This window comes from Salvelinus alpinus, chromosome 14 (assembly GCF_045679555.1).
Source record: "Salvelinus alpinus chromosome 14, SLU_Salpinus.1, whole genome shotgun sequence".
Lineage (NCBI taxonomy): Eukaryota > Metazoa > Chordata > Actinopteri > Salmoniformes > Salmonidae > Salvelinus > Salvelinus alpinus.
In genome coordinates, this window is record NC_092099.1 from 30,184,585 (window position 1) to 30,205,601 (window position 21,017).

The 21,017-nt window shown below is 47.1% G+C and overlaps 1 protein-coding gene across 2 annotated transcripts in view; it reads right to left on the bottom strand.

Moving 5' to 3' along the window:
- LOC139538747 (immunoglobulin superfamily member 3-like) overlaps positions 1-21,017 on the bottom strand; it is a 90,616-nt gene that overhangs the window by 13,736 nt on the left and 55,863 nt on the right. For both annotated transcript variants that reach the window (XM_071341138.1, XM_071341137.1), the window contains exon 6: positions 15,519-15,959. In XM_071341138.1, coding sequence (XP_071197239.1) covers positions 15,519-15,959 — 441 coding nt within the window. The remainder of the gene's footprint in view (positions 1-15,518; positions 15,960-21,017) is intronic.

Sequence of the window (21,017 nt, forward strand, 5' to 3'; positions counted from 1 at the left end):
GGGAAGGCTGTCAGTGTACGACAGAGAGGGATAAAAAGAGAGGCCTTGGGGCCTCCCGAGTGGCGCAGCGGTCTAAGGCACTGGATTTCAAAGCTTGAGGCGTCACTACAGACCTGGGTTCGATCCCAGGCTGTGTCACAACCAGCCGTGACCGGGAGTCCCATAGGGCTGCACACAATTGGCCCAGCGTTGTCTGGGTTAGCGGACGGTTTGGCCCAGGGGAAGCTTAACTTGGCTCATCGCACTCTAGCGACTCCTTGTAGCAGGCCGGGCGCCTGCAGGCTGACTTTGGTCATCAGTTGAATGGTGTTTCCTCCGAGACATTGGTGCGGCTGGCTTCCAGGTTAAGCGGGCGGGTGTTTAGAAGCGTGGCTTGGTGGGTCATGTTTCAGAGGGCTCATGACTCAACCTTCGCCTCCCGAGCCCGTTGGGGAGTTGCAGCGATGAGACAAGAACGCAATTGAATATCACGAAATTGGGGAGAAAAAGGGTGTAAATTACAACAAAACCAAAAAAAGATAGGCCTTGAATAACTTGGGTGGGTGAGAGGAAAATATTTAGGAGGGAAAGATGAAGGGAAGAGGGGTAGTGCTAAGCGAGAGAAGCAAAGAAAGAGAGAGGGAGAGATTAAGGAATCTGAGCTGTGGGAGAGAAAAAGAAAAAGATGGAGAAATGAGGAAAGGAGGCGTAAGAGGCCTGTGGGAGTTAGAGGAAGAGAGGGAGATATGGAGGGAGGTGCTAGAATATGATGTCAGGGAGGTAGTGTTAGGATGGGGCTCAGGGCGCTGTGACTGAATTGGTTAAAGGGACATCAAGTGTGAGATTGGATTAGCTACAGGTACATCAAGTGTGACCGACCGGCGCCTCAGTTGGAGGCTTAAAGGAGAGAAAACACAGCGTGTGTACACACAAACCCCTTACCCCTTAACTGATCAACTAAAACATTAACTAGGTCACACATGAAAAGGTACATTATCATCAATGTAAAAGAGAACAGATTTAATTCACCATTCTCATTTGAACACTAGGGCATGAAATAGTACAAATACACACACACACACACACACACATCCTCCCATTTGCCTGTACTGAGCTTTGATAGGAATGACTGCCTGGAGTCACAACCATCTGCCTAGAGAATTTCACCCTTACACAGATTGGTGAATGTGCTTGGATGGTCAGAGCGTGTGTGTGTGTGAGAGAGAGCTAGCATTTGGCCGTGCTCTAAGATGCATTTTCACAGCCCTCTTTCCTCTCCACAATGGCCTCTTGAGTGAGTTCCGAAATTAGTCATCTTCGGCTGGCTACACACTGGAGAGAGACCCGCTCTGAACGCTCCCAACCCCAACAACCACTCCAGCCGGAATTACAGACGAACCCTCCAGAATCCTGGCAATCATTCTCCAGGAGAGAATTACCTCGGAATCACCTGGAGTGGAACCGTGCTGGATTGGATTGGCACAGGACAAAGCGCCTCGCTGTTTTTCCCCATTTGAAGTTAGAATCCATTTGGAAAACAGAGGAGAGTGGGGGGGTTATAAGCCTGTTGCCTTGGACCAGTGTTTACAAAAAGGCCTGTTCAACTTCAAAGCCTGACCACATACCAGCCATTCAAGGCCATTATGGTGCATTATAATCCATTATAAAAGGCATTAAGTCATTATGAGCGCTGAAACAGGTCCAGTGGCTTCAGCTTCATAGGAAGAAGTACACAGTGGTGCTCAATACAAGACCAGTGAAAACCTTTTCACACTGCAGAGAGAGTGGGGGGAGACTACGCACCAGGACCACAAACACGCGCACGTTCCAACGGCATTTAAAACACATTTGTCTTCAACAGGAACTGATGCAAAAAACAGGGCTGTGGGGATGAGGAGTACATGTACTGGGAATAGGACGTGCATACTGTACACTGAGTGTACAAAACATTAGGAACACCTTCCTAATATTGAGTTGCACACCTCCCTTTTGCCCTCAGAACAGCCTCAATTTGTTGGGGCATGGGCTCTACAATGTGACGAAAGCGTTCCACAGGGAAGCTGGCCCATGTTGACTCCAATGCTTCCCATAGTTGTGTCAAGTTGGCTGGATGTCCTTTGGTTGGTGGACCATTCTTGAAACACATGGGAAACTGTTGAGCAAACCCAGCAGCGTTGCAGTTCTTGACACACTCAAACCGGTGCGCCTGGCACCTACCACCATACCCCTTTCAAAGGCACTGAAAACGTGTCTTGCCCATTCACCCTCTGAATGACATACATACACAATCCATGTCTCAAGGCTTGAAAATCCTTATTTAACCTGTATCCCCTTCATCTACACTGGTTGAAGTGGATTTAACAAGTGACATCAATAAAGAATTATTGGTCAGTCTATGTCAAGGAGCCGGTGTTCCTAATGTTTTGTACACTCAGTGTATGTGCAGGGATCGCCCGCGTTTTCTGTGTGTATGTCTGTGTGTGTGTGTGTTGATGCTTTGGGAAAAGAGCATATATATGTAGAGACTTGTTCAATCACACATCTGTTACAAGGCCATACATCATGCATAGGTATTGCCAGTTCCGTTTACTGCTGGATTATGTGTGTGTGTGTGTTTTAGCGAGTCTGTCAATGTCTATGTTAATTGTGTTTGCATGTTCTGCGCGAGTGTGTTTCTTTAATGAGTCTCGTAGGTGCCAACCCAAAGTAAGACAAATCCATAATTGGAAACACTTGTCATCTATGTTCTGCATTAGCTGGTGTGTCACTCAAACCCAGGCCCTATGCCTGTGTGTGTGTGTGTGTGTGTGTGTGTGTGTGTGTGTGTGTGTGTGTGTGTGTGTGTGTGTGTGTGTGTGTGTGTGTGTGTGTGTGTGTGTGTGTGTGTGTGTGTGTGTGTGTGTGTGTGTGTGTGTGTGTGTGGTAATGTGGATTCAAATAAAGTATTTAAAGTGTGTGTGTGTGTGTGTGTGTGTGTGTGTGTGTGTGTGTGTGTGTGTGTGTGTGTGTGCAACAGGCTCAGATTTGTTCTACTCTCCCTCAGCTCTGTGTAATCTCTCACCAGTACAAGAGATAGTGAGTACTGCTGAGATCCTGTGTATGATTTTTATCCCTCTATACTCTGGTCAGTGAAAGGGGCCTATTCTGTGAATTGGGAGCTAATCAGATACGAGATGATATATGAGAAGATGATAATTTTATAAGTTAACCTTGAAGTAAACGCTACTGAGGGTGTGGCTAGAATACCTTAGTCCCGCTGGGTCTCCCAGTGAGGAAACAGACCAAATTAAACACGGCCAAAGAGCCCTGCACTGCCATAGCCAGGCATAATTAAATGACCAGTTAATTAACATTCAGCCCCTCACTCTCCTAAATCAGAGTGAGTGTTTTCTCTTTGTTGGAAAATTAAACAAGATTCTGTGTGTGTGTGTGTGTGTGTGTGTGTGTGTGTGTGTGTGTGTGTGTGTGTGTGTGTGTGGCGGTTGGAGTTTGTTAGCAGTGTGCAGAGCACGTGGCATCGTTAGGAGCACACACTTTTACGCTCTCTAAGAAGCTAATCGAAACCACCCCCTTTCTCCTCCTTCCCTGAGTGTGTCCAATGTATCGTCAGAAGGTGTTAATGGCAGTGTGCTGCCGAGCCCAGATAAAGATTTATCAGTGGTGTAAAGCACACAATGGCCACAAACACAGCCCCATTCACATCCAGAACGCAGGCAGGAATACAAACTTTATGTCCAACACATGCACACGTTCCATCTTCACTCTCCTCATAGCTATATGCCACAACTCTGTGAAGCGGTTCTTTATTTGCCCAGCCAAGTGCGGGAACAGATGAAAACATATTTTGGGAAGTATTTTACGGTCCAGGAGGTGGGAAAGAAAGTGCACTGTTAAGGCTGTGCTCTGTAGTATCTTTCCAACCTCTTACCATCACTCTCTACCAGTCTAATCAGAACACTGCCCATCTGTCTGAACTCAATGAAACGCTATCAACTACAGTCCACAGACCGTTGTAAAACAGCCCAACCATAGGGATGTACAGTATTCAATAGTATATAGAACAAAGAAACCTTCTAGAATTCCTCCAGACAGCCAGTCTCATCACCTGCCAGGACATGAATATTCAGCAGGCTCACCTACAGGCTCATGTATATTCATGAGGCTCCAATGAAGAACTCCGACAGGAAGGTGTTGTGGTTCTCTGGTTCATATTTTGGTGCTTTATGATCTTTCTTCTGAAAGGTGTGACACCAGGGACATTGGATGCATCCCAAATGGCACCAAATTACCTACATGGTGCACTACTTTTCACCAGAACCCTATGTGCCCTGGTCAAAATACTGTACTATTATATAGGGAATTGGGTGCAATTTGGGCCAGAGACAATGTGATTAGACCCCACTCAGCCTAATGGCCCACTATTGTCTCTCCACCTACACGGGCCTTTTGGTGAAATATGTTTCAGTATTTCAGGCATAAAAGTCCTCAGAGGTGTCATTGAGGCAGTGGGGAAGAAATAAGTCAAAGAGAAAGAGAGAGAGGACATGGGGGATTAGAGGATGAATGGAGAAGGTAGATGAATTAAATAAAGAAAGAGCAGATCAGGTTGAAGAGACAGGAGGAGCAGCAAAAAGATGAGGGAAGAGGGATCATGGGAGATGTGGGGAAGCTAAAAGAAAAGAGGGGGCAAAGAAGAAAAGAGAGAGAGAGTTCTCCTGGGAGGATTTAGGACCAGAGGGGGGTCTCTTGGGTTTCAACTCAGGGATGCTTAACGTCTTAAACCCGGCCTGCTCCGCCCTTAGCATTAGCCTAGCCACAGGCTGAGCCCAGAACCGATATACAACACCAAGGGCTCAGACACACTCTGATCCCTGAGGACGGCTCAATCCAGCTGGGTCGCTCCCCCGGCCCGAAGCCCTGCCTCTGGGGAGAGGTCGGAGCAGGTTCCCTTTGGGGAGGGATGAGGGATGGGCCTCTACTCTGGCTGAGGAGCCGCTGTTCCTCTCTTCTTCTGCTATAATAGGGAGCCTAATTTCTATGCTAATGATGCCGATGTATCTCTGATCCTTTTGTGTCAAAAGGAGATTACCCCCTCATCTCACACTCCCGCCGCAACGTCATTAAGATTGAGGTAATTATGGGGATCTGCACACGCCCAATGGCAGCCTCACACACCCAGCTGCCTTTCTCCTCTGTCTCCTGCTCGCTGTCTCAGAGACTGTTCGCTGGACTCTGCCTGGCCTAACTGGAAAGGGGGAGGCAAGGGAGGAAGAGAGGGAAGGAGAGGGAGAGAAGGCGAGCAGAGAGGGAGAGAGGCAAGGGGGGTCAGGGCAGGGGAACTCTAGGTACTGATTAATGACCCCCCAGAAGCAGGCAGGGAAATGGGATAGAATAAAGCGATGTGTGTGTGGGTCCGTGCGATGTGTGTGTGGGTCCATGTGATGTGTGTGTGGGTCCATGTGATGTGTGGGTGGGTCCGTGCGTGTGTGTGTGTGGGTCCGTGCGTGTGTGTGTGTGGGTCTGTGCGTAGGTCCGTGCGTGTGTGGGTCCATGTGATGTGTGTGTGTGTGTGGGTCCATGTGTGTGAGGGGAAAGTGAGTCTCTGTCAGTAAACATAAAACACTTTATGTCCATTAAACCAGTGCTGGAATGTGGTCATAGATATTGTTGAGGGAAGCCAGTGCTGACTGCTGGCTGCAGAACAGTCTCTGGCCTGGAGATGAATGACAGAGAGAGAGAGGACACAATAGACTGTGTGGAGTGTAGTGTAGTGTATTCGGGGGGGGGGGGGGGAGTATGTGTGTTTTTAGAGATTGTGTGTGTGTGTCCTTGTATGTCCCGAGCAGTAGGTGTGTGTGTGGTGGGCTGTCTGTGCAGTCTGTGAGGAAGACAGAGAGATGAGCTGACCTTGAGTGTCTGAATCAGACATGATTCATCAAAAGCCTTTTATGAAAGTATTTTCTCACACAATAGCTCTTAATTTCACCGCCTACTGTGTGTGTGAATGTGTGTGTGTGGGGGGAATAGGAAGGGGGGCTTGGAGTGCAGATATCTAATCCGACAGTAGGAGACACACCAGTGCCTGGGGGGTTAGCTCAAACATGATAAGATGTCATATCCCAGTCACAACCCCTTCAGCCATGTCACAACACCACTGTAAAAACACCACAGCAACATCTGAAGAGACATGAGGGGAGAGGGAGAGAAAATGAACAGAGGACGAATAGGAAGGCAAGATGGGTGCAGGAGAGAGAGGGAGAGCGAGAGAGAGAGATAATCTGTCACTGTGGGCAGTAGAAGAAGAGGAAAGAGTAAGGAGAGTAAGGGAGAGAAAGACGGAGGTAGAGAAGACAAGATAAAGAGGAGGAAGGCTATGTCAGGGTGGTTGTGAAACTGAGCCCCGTGGCGTGTGACTGGAGTTGGGTGGACGACTCCTCCCTAATGAAGACGGACAGCTGCAATCCATCCACAGATAAGCGGGAACCTCCCGTCACCACGGTGATGGTAACGCTATCAATAACAAGGTTGAAGGAGGAGGGCTGTGCTGGGTGACATGAAGAGAGCGTGGGCACAGAGAGAGATGTTACTGCCATTAACACTGAAGACACTTCACTAGCACTCGGCACCAAGACACCACCAGGAGGGGGTGGGCGGATAGTGAAGGGGTGGGGAAAGGAGGGCAGAGAGAGGAGAGAGAAAGAGCGAAAGAGGGGGAGAGAGAGAAAGACAGAAAGACGGGAGAGAAAGTAGAGACAGAAAGAGGAGAGAGAGAGAGAGAGAGAGAGAGAGAGAGGAGAGAGAGAGAGGAGGGGGAGAGAGGAGAGAGAGACAGAAAGAAGGGGGAGAGAGGAGAGAGAGAAAGAGGGGAGGGAGAAAGACAAAGAGGGGAGAGACAGAAAAAGGGGAGAGAGAAAGACAAAGAGGGGAGAGAGAAAGACAAAGAGGGGAGAGAGAAAGACAAAGAGGGGAGAGAGAAAGACAAAGAGGGGAAAGACAAAGACAGAGAGACAGAAAGAGGGGAGAGAGAGAGACAGAAAGAGGGGAGAGAGAGAGACAGAAAGAGAGGAGCGAGAGAAAGGGGGGGGGGGTAGAAGATAGAAATAGCAGGGGGACACCCTTTACTGACACAGGTATGATGGACTTGTCATCAAATGTATACTGTATCAGCTACAAAGAGCTGCTTTGTCAGCTCTTCAACCCATACTGTATGTCTGCTTCCCAAATGGCACCCTATTCCCTATAGAGTGCCCTACTTTTGACTATAGTTTGAGCAGGGCTCTGGTCAAAAGTAGTGCACTATATAGGGAATAGGGTGCCATTTTTGACTCAGCCTGTGGGCTAGTTCCAGTAATAATCAGCATACTGTTCTTGTAGTCTAGCGGTTAATAGCGATGGGCCAGTAACCGGTCGCTGGTTCGAATCCCAGAGCCGAGTAGGTGAAACATCTGCCGAAGTGTCCTTGAGCAAGGCACTTAACCCTAATTGCTCCTGTAAGTTGCTCTGGATAAGTGTCTGCTAAATGACGAAAATGTCCAAATGTACAGCATGTAGGCTAGAGGTGTGGACCCCCCAGATCTCTCTCTCTCTACAGGAAGTAGGACACCATCATCTCCCTTTTTATTCCAGCACAGCCTACAACCAGGGAACGTTAATATCACATTCCTCAAACTATGTGGACGCACACACACACACGAGAAAATGTATTAAATTCCCCAAACCATCATTAATCTGAGCTCCGGCTTCATTACGGAGAATCAGCATAATGGTGTGTGTGTGTGTGTGTGTGTGTGTGTGTGGTGCGCGTTATGAGGAGCTGGTATTAGATTGTGTAGAGATGAGACTGAAGCTTCCCTGGTGATGTGCAGGACTGAACATGTGTCTGCTCTTATTATGTTTTACAGAGAGACAAAGAGAAAACGCAATCAGGAGGAATATAATATTCCTCCTTCCATTTCAAATCAAATCAAATGTTATTTGTCACATACACATGGTTAGCAGATGTTAATGCGAGTGTAGCGAAATGCTTGTGCTTCTAGTTCCGACAATGCAGTAATAACCAACGAGTAATCTAACCTAACAATTCCACAACTACTACCTTATACACACAAGTGTAAAGGGATAAAGAGTATGTACATAAAGATATATGAATGAGTGATGGTACAGAACGGCATAGGCAAGATGCAGTAGATGGTATCGAGTACAGTATATACATATGAGATGAGTAATGTAGGGTATGTAAACATAAAAGTGCATAGTTTAAAGTGGCTAGTGATACATGTATTACATAAAGATGGCAAGATGCAGTAGATGATAGAGTACAGTATATACATATACATTATATTAAGTGGCATTGTTTAAAGCTAGTGGCTAGTGATACATTTTTGATCAATTTCCATCAATATCCAATATTAAAGTGAGCTGGAGTTGAGTCAGTATGTTGGCAGCAGCCACTCGATGTTAGTGGTGGCTGTTTAACAGTCTGATGGCCTTGAGATAGAAGCTGTTTTTCCAGTCTCTCGGGACCTGCTTTGATGCACCTGTACTGACCTCGCCTTCTGGATGATAGCGGGGTGAACAGGCAGTGGCTCGGTAGGTTGTTGTCCTTGATGATCTTTATGGCCTTCCTGTGACATCGGGTGGTGTAGGTGTCCTGGAGGGCAGGTAGTTTGCCCCCAGTGATGCGTTGCGCAGACCTCACTACCCTCTGGAGAGCCTTACGGTTGTGGGCGGAGCAGTTGCCGTACCAGGCGGTGATACAGCCCGACAGGATGCTCTCGATTGTGCATCTGTAGAAGTTTGTGAGTTTTTTTGCTGACAAGCCGAATTTCTGCTGCGCCTTCTTCACAACGCTGTCTGTTTGTCCGTGATGTGTACGCCGAGGAACTTAAAACGTACTTCCCTCTCCACTACTGTCCTGTCGATGTGGATAGGGGGGTGCTCCCTCTGCTGTTTCCTGAAGTCCACAATCATCTCCTTTGTTTTGTTGACGTTGAGTGTGAGGTTATTTTCCTGACACCACACTCCGAGGGCCCTCACCTCCTCCCTGTAGGCCGTCTCGTCGTTGTTGGTAATCAAACCTACTAGTGTCGTCCGCAAACTTGATGATTGAGTTGGAGGCGTGCATGGCCACGCAGTCGTGGGTGAACAGGGAGTACAGGAGAGGGCTCAGAACGCACCCTTGTGGGGCCCGAGTGTTTAGGATCAGCGGGGTGGAGATGTTGTTACCTACCCTCACCACCTGGGGGCGGCCCGTCAGGAAGTCCAGTACCCAGTGGCACAGGGCGGGGTCGAGACCCAGGGTGTTTGGAGGGTACTATGGTGTTAAATGCTGAGCTGTAGTCGATGAACAGCATTATCACATAGGTATTCCCCTTGTCCAGATGGGTTAGGGCAGTGTGCAGTGTGGTTGCGATTGCGTCGTCTGTGGACCTATTGGGGCGGTAAGCAAATTGGAGTGGGTCTAGGGTGTCAGGTAGGGTGGAGGTGATATGGTCCTTGACTAGTCTCTCAAAGCACTTCATGATGACGGAAGTGAGTGCTACGGGGCGGTAGTCGTTTAGCTCAGTTACCTTAGCTTTCTTGGGAACAGGAACAATGGTGGCCCTCTTGAAGCATGTGGGAACAGCAGACTGGGATAAGGATTGATTGAATATGTCCGTAAACACGCCAAACAGCTGGTCTGCGCATGCTCTGAGGACACGGCTGGGGATGCAGTCTGGGCCTGCAGCCTTGCGAGGGTTAACACGTTTAAATGTTTTACTCACCTCGGCTGCAGTGAAGGAGAGCCCGCAGGTTTTGGTAGCGGGCCGTGTCAGTGGCACTGTATTGTCCTCAAAGCGAGCAAAGAAGTTATTTAGTCTGTCTGGAAGCAAGACATCCTGGTCCGCGACGGGGCTGGTTTTCTTTTTGTAATCCGTGATTGACTGTAGACCCTGCCACATACCTCTTGTGTCTGAGCCGTTGAATTGCAACTCTACTTTGTCTCTATACTGACGCTTAGCTTGTTTGACTGCCTTGCGGAGGGAATAGCTACACTGTTTGTATTCGGTCATGTTTCCGGTCACCTTGCCCTGGTTAAAAGCAGTGGTCCAGACTTTCAGTTTCGTGCGAATGCTGCCATCAATCCGCGGTTTCTGGTTTGGGAATGTTTTAATAGTTGTTGTGGGTACGACATCTCCGATGCACTTTCTAATGAACTCGCTCACCGAATCAGCGTATTCGTCAATGTTGTTGTTGGACGCAATGTGGAACATATCCCAATCCATGTGATCGAAGCAGTCTTGAAGCGTGGAATCAGATTGGTCGGACCAGCGTTGAACAGACCTGAGCGCGGGAGCTTCTTGTTTTAGTTTCGGTCTGTAGGCTGGAAGCAACAAAATGGAGTCGTGGTCAGCTTTTCCGAAAGGAGGGCAGGGGAGGGCCTTATATGCGTCGCGGAAGTTAGAATAACAATGATCCAGGGTTTTACCAGCCCTGGTTGCGCAATCGATATGCTGATAGAATTTAGGGAGTCTTGTTTTCAGATTAGCCTTGTTAAAATCCCCAGCTACAATGAATGCAGCCTCAGGATATGTGGTTTCCAGTTTACATAGAGTCAAATAAAGTTCGTTCAGGGCCATCGATGTGTCTGCTTGGGGGGGAATATATATGGCTGTGATTATAATCGAAGAGAATTCCCTTGGTAGATAATGGGGTCGACATTTGATTGTGAGGAATTCTAAGTCAGGTGAGCAGAAGGACTTGAGTTCCTGTATGTTGTTATGATCACACCACATCTCGTTAATCATAAGGCATACCCCCCCGCCCCTCTTCTTACCAGAAAGATGCTCGTTTTTGTCGGCGCGATGCGTGAAGAAACCAGCTGGCTGCACCGACTCCGATAGCGTCTCGAGTGAGCCATGTTTCCGTGAAGCAAAGAACGTTACAGTCTCTGATGTCTCTCTGGAAGGCAACCCTTGCTCGGGATTTCATCAACCTTGTTGTCAAGAGACTGAACATTGGCGAGTAGTATGCTAGGGAGTGGTGCGCGATGTGCCCGTCTCCGGAGCCTGACCAGAAGACCGCTTCGTTTGCCCCTTTTACGGCGACGTTGTTTAGGTTCGCCGGCTGGGATCAGATCCATTGTCCTGGGTGGAAGGCAAAACACAGGATCCGCTTCGGGAAAGTCATATTCCTGGTCGTAATGATGGTGAGTTGACATTGCTCTTATATTCAGTAGTTCCTCCCGACTGTATGTAATAAAACCTAAGATTACCTGGGGTACCAATGTAAGAAATAACACGTAAAAAAAACTAAATACTGCATAGTTTCCTAGGAACGCGAAGCGAGGCGGCCATCTCTGTCGGCGCCGGAAGCATTTGTGTGCTGTGAGCCGTGTGTCAGACTATATTGAAGCATGTTCCAATATAAAATAATTACACTCATGCACAGGGACAGAATCCAGGAGTTTGTGTGTGTGTGTGTGTGTGTGTCTGGTAGCCTCTAATCTAGGGGTTAAATTCAGTCAATGTGTTCAAGGAATCAGAGTTTCCATAGAGAGGACATAGGAGAACAGACGCTCTGCCTCCTTCTGCAGCAGAAAAGCTCTTTATGTTCCTGGAGAAGACCAGAACACACCTACCAGAGGGGCTGAGGTTGGGGCTGGTGCTCTGTAGGGCTGGGGCTCTGTAGGGCTGGGAATCTGTAGGGCTGTATGGAGCTGGTGCTCTGTAGGGCTGTAGGGGCTGGGGCTCTGTAGGGCTGGGGCTCTGTAGGGCTGTATGGAGCTGGTGCTCTGTAGGGCTGGGGCTCTGTAGGGCTGTATGGAGCTGGTGCTCTGTAGGGCTGGGGCTCTGTAGGGCTGGGGCTCTGTAGGGCTGTAGGGAGCTGGGGCTCTGCAGGGCTGGGGCTCTGCAGGGCTGTATGGAGCTGGTGCTCTGTAGGGCTGTAGGGGCTGGGGCTCTGTAGGGCTGTAGGGGCTCTGTAGGGCTGTATGGAGCTGGTGCTCTGTAGGGCTGGGGCTCTGTAGGGCTGTATGGAGCTGGTGCTCTGTAGGGCTGGGGCTCTGTAGGGCTGTAGGGAACTGGGGCTCTGTAGGGCTGTAGGGAGCTGGGGCTCTGTAGGGCTGTAGGGAACTGGGGCTCTGTAGGGAGCCTATGCTGGGTCTATGCTGGGTCTGGTGACGGGGCTATGCTGGTGATGGGTCTATGCTGGGTCTATGCTGGGTCTGGTGATGGGGCTATGCTGGGTCTGGGGCTATGCTGGGGCTGGTGCTATGCTGGTGATGGGGCTATGCTGGGTCTGGGGCTATGCTGGGTCTGGGGCTATGCTGGGTCTGGGGCTAGCGCTAGAGCCAAGGCCTCACACGTTCCATCTCTTTAGTCCTTTCTAGCACTTCACACGTCATCAGCCCAGCAGAGGCCCAGTGCAGTCAGAGGCACTGTCCCATCACAGGGAGGGAGCTGCAAACTGCATGTATGCAGAGTATGCATATGAGTAGCATTATGCAGTCACTAGGCTTGGGAGATATACCGTTTCTACCGGGGTATTTCCAAATTTTCAATACTGTTAAAAAAAAAGCTATAAGTATAACTATGAGAAATCTAAGATGTGTCAAATAAATTATCTCCAGCTATGCATTTGGTTTACTAACTGGCTAGATGTCAAGCTTCTTGGTTACAGCAGAGACATTCAATCCCCTCCTGGATCAAGACCCCTGTTGCCTAAAATGTTTTGTGCGTCTGTCCAATAGCGCCCCTTGTGTGCACATTCGGTAATACTGCATAACACCCTATGGCACAGAAACGGTATGAAATCTGGATACCGCCCAACCATAGCAGTCAGTCTCACACACACACACACACACACACACACACACACACACACGGTGGTGAGGAAGCTCATACATATTGAGCAGGCTGGTGGGTCAGTGTACAGGCACCTCTGGAAGCATGATTTAAAGTCTCTCAATAATGGATTTGGTCAGATGCTGTGTGATGCTCCAGCTCTGCTCACACCTCATTACCCCCACTCTCCTGTTCCGCTCGTTTCTGCTTCTTTGAGAGAGAAAGTGGAAACGGCAAATGTCAGCCTCTCATTTAGCGAAGAGTGGTTAACATTTAAGAAAACAGCTAGGGGAAAACAGAAGAGACGGCCTACATTCTGACAGATGAATCACGGCTCTAAATGGAGCCATGTGACACGCGCGCCCGCGTGTGTGTGTGTGTGTGTGTCAGGCCTAGTTGAGGAGGAAAACAGGATTTGACTAAAACAACAGAAAGAAAGTATGGAGGAGCCAATGGGGGAGCTGGATTAGTCCACCTCACAGCCAATCAAATACTCCTGTGAGCCCAAGCCTATACATGGACTCATATAGCCACCATAACTGATCACTTCATCATGGTAACTCATGCCATTGCCAATGTAACCGATCACATTGTCACAGTAACTGATAGCTTTTCCAAGGTAACTGATCACGTTGTCATGGAGACAGTGCGGAGCCAGAAGAGAGTGAAAGAGAGCTCCATTGATTTTCTAAATGTGTGTGCGCGTGTCATTGGTCCTCTTCACTAGGGGTAAAGACAGTAAAGTGCACATCAGGGAAACTAAACAAGCGTGCAGGATGATAAATCGATTGCCAAATGGCTCCTGAAGGGTCTTGTGTTCAGCTTGAGTGGCTAAGGTCAGAACACTGTCTGTCCCTGTGCTGCTTCAGAGCACAGACCTGTGTGTGTGTGTGTGTGTGTGTGTGTGTGTGTGTGTGTATGTGTGTGTGTGAGCATATGGTTTGAGGTTGCTGTGTTTGTGAGAGAGAGGGAGTGGGACAGAGAGAGAAACCCTGTATAGTTGACTATATTCTAATGGCTAGCTGTCTTATTGATCAGCAGAGTCACTGAGCTCATCTCCCTGCTGAGTTGTAATCAGCCTCACCTTGACACATCAGTAGTACATCAGTCACACACACAGCTTGTCTCAGTGACAGTAAAGTGGTATAACCCCACACAGCCTGTCTCAGTGACAGTAAAGTGGTATAACCCCACACAGCCAGTCTCAGTGACAGTAAAGTGGTATAACCCCACACAGCCTGTCTCAGTGACAGTAAAGTGGTATAACCCCAGGCTGATCCTCCCACTAACAGCCTCACAGGCAGGATAAAAGAAACACCGCAGGTGTAGAGCTTGCCTCCAGTGCTTTCCTAAAGCCATTACCATTAAGCAGGAGCTTCCTGTGTGTGTGTGTGGACCAGAAGTCCCCACAAGAATAGTAAACAAACAAAAATTGGACCAACTGGGGACATTTTGTTGAACCCCACAAGGTCAAATGCTATTTCTAGGGGGTTTAGGGTTAAGGTTAGAATTAGGTTTAGGAGCTAGGGTTAGTTTTAGGGTTAGAGTATGTGTTAGGGTAAATAGGAGTTTGAATGGGACTGAATTGTGTGTGCCCACATGGTTAGCTGTACAAGACTCTGTGTGTGTGTGTATGTGTATGTGTATGTGTGTGTGTGTGTGTGTGTGGATGGTGAAGGAAAACAGAGAGCAACACATGGCACACCCACACACTTTAATGAGGTAGTGCACATTGCACAAACAGAAACACTCCTCAGCTCAAGGCCAGAGTGGCAGTAATGTCATTCAGTCTCCTCACAGAGAAACTACATAAACTACCTGGGAACCCAGGAACACAAGCACTGACATTAACCTCCACTACACACAAACTCTGCCTCAACGTCATCAGTGGGTTGTTCAGTGTGTAACAGCCACCCCTATCACCACCCCTGCCCCCACAGCGACAAGATCACCAGGTCATGGATTGGCCTATCCAGCCATCTCCAGACCCACGGCCAGCCAGCCAGCCAGACCCACACCACAACCCTGACCCCTGGAGGGAAATCATAGTCGACAATGAGGGATCCCAAATGAAAGGTATACAGTGTGTGTGGGTGTGAGCGAATAAACGCCTATTATTGCAGCAGTGCGTGATGCCATGGGGTGTAGTTAGTGAATTGTTGATGAGGGAAAGAGTTCAAGGACCTTTCTTTCTATTCCTCCTTTTTCCCCCTCTTTTTTCCACCCATTATTTTCCTCTCTGTTCACTACCTCTAGTGGGGACATTACACTGCTCCATTAGGAGGTTCAGCCCTGCCCAGTGCTACACACGCACAGAAACACGCACGCACGCAAGCACTCTCTCTCTCACACACACACAATTAGTCCGTAAAAAGAGAGCGAGAGCAATTACACCAGAGAGCGAGCGCAATTAGAGGAGAGAGAGAGCGCAATTACAGCAGAGAGACTAATATCTATAGGTCCATGGCACCACAGACCTAATGGGCAGAACACACAATGCTAATACAGGACTCACTCCTCAGGCTGTACAGGACTCTCACAGAACAAAGGAGGACAGGGAGGAGAAAACCTGTGCAGCATAAGTTCACCTCTAAACATTCCCCGACCTCAGGCCTACCGCAGTCATTCTGTGGGTGTCGCTTTATTGTGTGTTAATTAATATCCAGAAGTGTGGTTGGTTGGCCACATGGCTCAAGGCGTGTGTGTGTCTCCCACCTGGCTGTAACACGCTGATCCCCAGCAGGTTAGACGTCCTGTTGGCCACTTTGCTCCAGGTGTTGTCGTAGTTCCTCCTCCAGAGGAGGGCGGAGCACTGATATGTCCCCGCCTCCCTACGCCCAGCACGCGTCACAGACAACCTGAAGTTGGTGTTGGCATGGGAACGGTCCACGGTGGTGCGGGTGCCCTGGCCCAGCAGCTGCTCGCCCCACTGCAGCGTGCCCTCACGGGTAAATGTCACCAGGTCGCGGAACTCGCCCACTGTGCCACCCTCACCATCCTCCCCGGCAGAACCCGAGCTGGTGGGCATGAAGCGCCAGGTGACTGAGGCGGGCACACGAGGGTTATGGCGGGGCTTGACCAGGCACTGGAGATCAAACGAGTCGCCAAAGGTCACGCTAGGCGTCCGCGACGACGCCGACACCACGAAGGAGGATTCTGGGGAAACAGGAAGAGAGGAAATTATGTGTTAATGTTGGATAGTAAGGCTAAATCCCAAACAGACCCCTAGCTCCTATTCCCTAAATTGGATTACTCGTTCCTATTCCCTAATTCCTATTCCCTATACCCTAGTTCCTATTCCATAACTCCTATTTCCTAGCTGCTATTTCCTAGCTGCTATTCCTTAGGCACTTGATGAAGTATGTGAAAGGATTGGAGGTAAGCAGTGTGGCAGGTCAGGCAGCATGACAGAGGCCATGGTGGTGACAGACTGAAGGGAGCAACCCTCTGCTTCAATACACAGACAAAAGGGAAGGGAAGGAGTAGGGATTGCACGACCTAGTGGCATTCAGTGAGTTGAATAAATTGCCTTCCATCAACAAGTTAGCCGTTAGAATCCATTCACTGTCCTCTGAAACACAACCGTATGGAGAGGTTGTATACTGTGTCTATAGATTATATAACGTATAAGGCTTAGTGTCACGATACCAGAATACTGACTTCGATACTGATACCAGGTTTAGTATCATGATACTCAATACCACAGCAAAAAAAGAAGGCATATTAGCCAAAGTCACAGAATGGCACTTGACAGACAGAACTTTCAAACTCCATATCATTACATTGGACTTTGTTGTTTGTATTTGTATTTATTATGGATCCCCATTAGCTGCTGCAAAGCAGCAGCTACTCTTACTGGGGTCCAGCAAAATTAAGGCAGTTTAAACAAGTTCCAAACATTACAATACATTCACAGATTTCACAACACACTGTGTGCCCTCAGGCCCCTACTCCACCACTACCACATATACACAGTACTAAATCCATGTATAAACTCAGTTTTTGACAATTCCTGACATTTAATCAGAGTAAAAATGACTCCAACCTAAGTGTATGTAAACTTCTGACTTCAACTGTGTAGTGCGTATGTTATTGTGTGTGTGTGTGTGTGTGTGTGTGTGTGCAAATGTTTGTGTTGCTTCACAGTCCCCGCTATTCCATAAAGGTGTTTTTTAATCTGTTTTTTTAATCTAATTTTACTGCTTGCATCAGTTACTTGATATGGAATAGAGTTCAATGTAGTCAGGGCTATATGTAGTACTATGTGCCTCCCATAGTCTGTTCTGGACTTGGACTGTGAAGAGACCACTTGTGGCATGTCTTGTGGGGTATACATGGGTGTCTGAGCTGTGTGCCAGTAGTTTAGACAGACAGCTCGGTGTATTCAACTTGTCAATACCTCTCATAAATAAAAGTAGTGATGAAGTCAATCTCTCCACTTTCAGCCAGGAGAGATTGACATGCATATTTTTAATATTAGCTCTCTGTGTACATCCAAGGGCCAGCCGTGCTGCCCTGTTCTGAGCCAATTGCAATTTTCCTAAGTCCTTTTTTGTGGCACCTGACCACACGACTGAACAGTAGTCAAGGTGCGACAAAACTAGGGCCTGTAGGACCTGCCTTGTTGATAGTGTTGTTTAGACGGCAGAGCATCGCTTTATTATAGACAGACTTCTCCCCATCTTAGCTACTACTGCATCAATATGTTTTGACCATGACAGTTTACAATCTAGTTACTCCAAGCTGTTTAGTCATCTCAACTTGCTCAATTTCCACAAGATTTAGTTGAGGTTTAGGGTTTAGTAAGTATTTTTTTCCAAATACAATGCTTTTAGTCTTAGAAATATTTAGTGCTAACTACCCACTCTGAAACTAACTGCAGCTCTTTGTTGAGTGTTGCCGTCATTTCAGTCGCTGTAGTAGCTGACGTGTATAGTGTTGAGTCATCCGCATACATAGAAACTCTGGCTTTACTCAGTCAGTGGCATGTCGTTAGTAAAAAATTTAAAAAGCAAGGGGCCTAAACAGCTACCCTGGGGAATTCCTGATTCTAACTGGGTTATATTTGATAGGCTTCCATTAAAGAACACCCTCCGTGTTCTGTTAGACAAGTAACTCTTTATCCACATTATAGCAGGGGGTGTAAAGCCATAACACATTGGTTTTTCCAGCAGCAGACTATGATCGATAATGTCAAAAGCTGCACTGAAGTCTAACAAGACAGCCCCCACAATCATGTTATCATCAATTTCTCTCAGCCAATCATCAGTCATTTGTGTAAGTGCTTTGCTTGTTGAGTGTCCTTCCCTATAAGCATGCTGAAATTCTGTTGTCAATTTGTTTACTTTAAAAAAGCATTGTATCTGGTCAAACACATTTTCCCCCAGAAGTTTACTAAAGGGTTGGTAACAGGCTGATTGGTCAGCTATTTGAGCCAGTAAAGGGGGCTTTACTATTCTTGGGTAGCAGAATGACTTTGCTTCCCTATAGGCCTGAGGGCACACGCTCTCTAGTAGGCTTAAATTGAAGATGTGGCAAATAGGAGTGGCAATATTGTCTGCTATTATCGTCAGTAATTTTCCATCTAGATTGTCAGACCCTGGTGGCTTGTCATTGTTGACAGACAATAATTTTTTCAACACATCCACACGGACTTTACAGAATTCAAAAGTACAATTCTTGTCTTTCATAATTTGGTCCGATATACTTTGATGTGTAGTGTCAGCGTTTGTTTCTGGCATGATATCCCTAAGTTTGCTTATCTTGCCAATGAAAAAGTAATTAAAGTAGTTTGCAATATCAGTGGGCTTTGTGATGAATGAGACATCTGATTCAATAAATGAAGGAGCCGAGTTGGCTTTTTTCCCTAAATTTAATTTAAGGGGCCCCAAAGCTTTTTACTGTCATTCTTTATATAATTTATCTTTGTTTCATAGTGTAGTTTATTTTTATTTAGTTTAGTCACATGATTTCTTAACTTGCAGTACTTTCGTCAATCAGTTGGGCTGCCAGACTTAATTGCCATACCTTTTGCCTCATCCCTCTCAACCATACAATTTTTAAGTTCCTCATCAATCCAAGGGGATTTAACAGTTTTTACAGTCATTTTCTTAATGGGTACGTGCTTATTAGTAACTGGAATAAAGTAGTTTCATAAATGCGTCAAGTGCAGCGTCTGGTTGCTCCTCATTACACACTACAGACCAGCAAATATTCTTTACATCATCAACATATGAATTACTACAAAACTTATTGTATGACCTCTTATACACTATATTAGGCCCAACCTTTGGAACTTTGGTTTTCCTAGATTATATTGTGAACACTACATCCTATGGATTTGGATACTGCTGTAAAGCAAATATCTGCAGCATTAGTAAAAATGTGATCATTACATGTTGATGATTTAATTCCTGTGCTGTTTGTAACTACTCTGGTAAATTGACTGACTTGTTGCAGGTTGCAGGCACTGGTTACAGTTTGAATTTTTTCCTGAGTGGGCAGCTTGATAGCCAGTCAATATTTAAACCACCCAGAAAATATACTTCTCTGTTGATAACACATACATTATCAAGCATTTCACACATATTTTCAAAATACTGACTGTTAGCACTTGGTCTATAGCAGCTTCCCACAATAATGGGCTTTAGGTGAGGCAGTTGTTGAATGTATGCTTTAATTAATCAATTATACAATACATTTGACTTAGTTGTTTACCCATCTTACTACATAACAACATAATAGTAATAATTTATTTGAATGGTAAATCAAGATGTAGCCTAGGCCTATTCACAATACAGGTGAATGCATATTCAATAGGACACACTGCATGCATTGAGTTATTGACCTGGTTTTAGCTGATTTCATTGTGCTACAGATGAACAACAATCTATTTCCCTTCCATTTGGGACTTATTTTATTGTACTGATCAACAACATTTGTATAGAAGAAAGCAATCTCTTATTTTATAAGTATCTCTTTAAGCCCCATGATGTCATTCACGCACACGGTCAGTTCGAGACTCGAGCAAAGATCATCTTGCTATCTGCTTATGCAGCAGAAGTGGTGATACAGCCCAGACTCGCAGGGAGTGTAGTGGTTCCTCAGGACAGGCTAGAGCTGGCCACCAGTAAGTGGATCCGGAGCAGGAAATGGTGCTCTCACACTATAAGGAGACATGGGCTGCGCTAATAGACAGACTTGATCCTCTCTCAGTAGACGACGTGAGACGCATTTCATGTTCTAGTATCGAAAAAGTAGTGAAAAGTCGGTATACCATGCAACACTAATAGGGTTAATGGTCACCGGTGGTTGAACGGGGGAGGACTCTCGTGCTGAGATTAGCACCCATTTACCCAGGGTGCACCGGGGCTTAGTTCTAGAGCCCTGTGCCAACGGAGCACAGATCAATTTATCATGACTGCCCGTGCGGCAGTGAATGTATGCGTGTCTCATCGAAGTGTGTGTGTGTGTGTGTGTGTGATAGCAGAGTTCAAAACTAATGGTGATGCAACACCAAAGAAGGCTCCAGGGAGAGATTTGCTCTAAGAGCTGATACTCGACCTGCTTCTTTCTCTAGCCAATCCAAACCTTCCTCATTAAGATAAGTCACCCTGGTCCAGTTAATAGGGCCAACATAGACCTACACTACACCACTTAGAGAGTTGAGAAAGAGGGGAGATTCCCTGGTACAGTACACTTCACTCCACGCAGATATCCCTCCGTAACATCTTCCATTCTAGTCTGCGATTCATACTGACATCAACCCATTTCAGTATCTTACTGCCCTCATATACATGTATTTCAGAGAGAGAGAGAGAAGCGGTGAGTGAGTTGAGTGAGACCTCTTTCTGATTTTTACAAGATCCGATAATTCATGTCTATGAGACTGTGCAGATTTCTCCATTATTCACTTGTCATCTCTCCCTCCTCCCTTGCTCCCTCCCTCTCTCCTGGCAGTGAGTTGTCCATTGTGTCCTTCAGGGTGTGTAATCGATGGTTTTATGTCCAGACTGTTGGCTACTGCTGGGACAGCAGCCACAGTCCATAATTCTACATTAGACAATAACTCTCCTCTCTCGCTCTCCTTCCATCTCTCGTTCAGCCCTTCCTTCCCTCCCTCTCTCTGTCTTCTTCCATCCATCTCCATCACTGTCGGCCTCTGATGGGAGAAAAGTTCACACTGATAATTCCTTTCCTATTATATTACCTTAA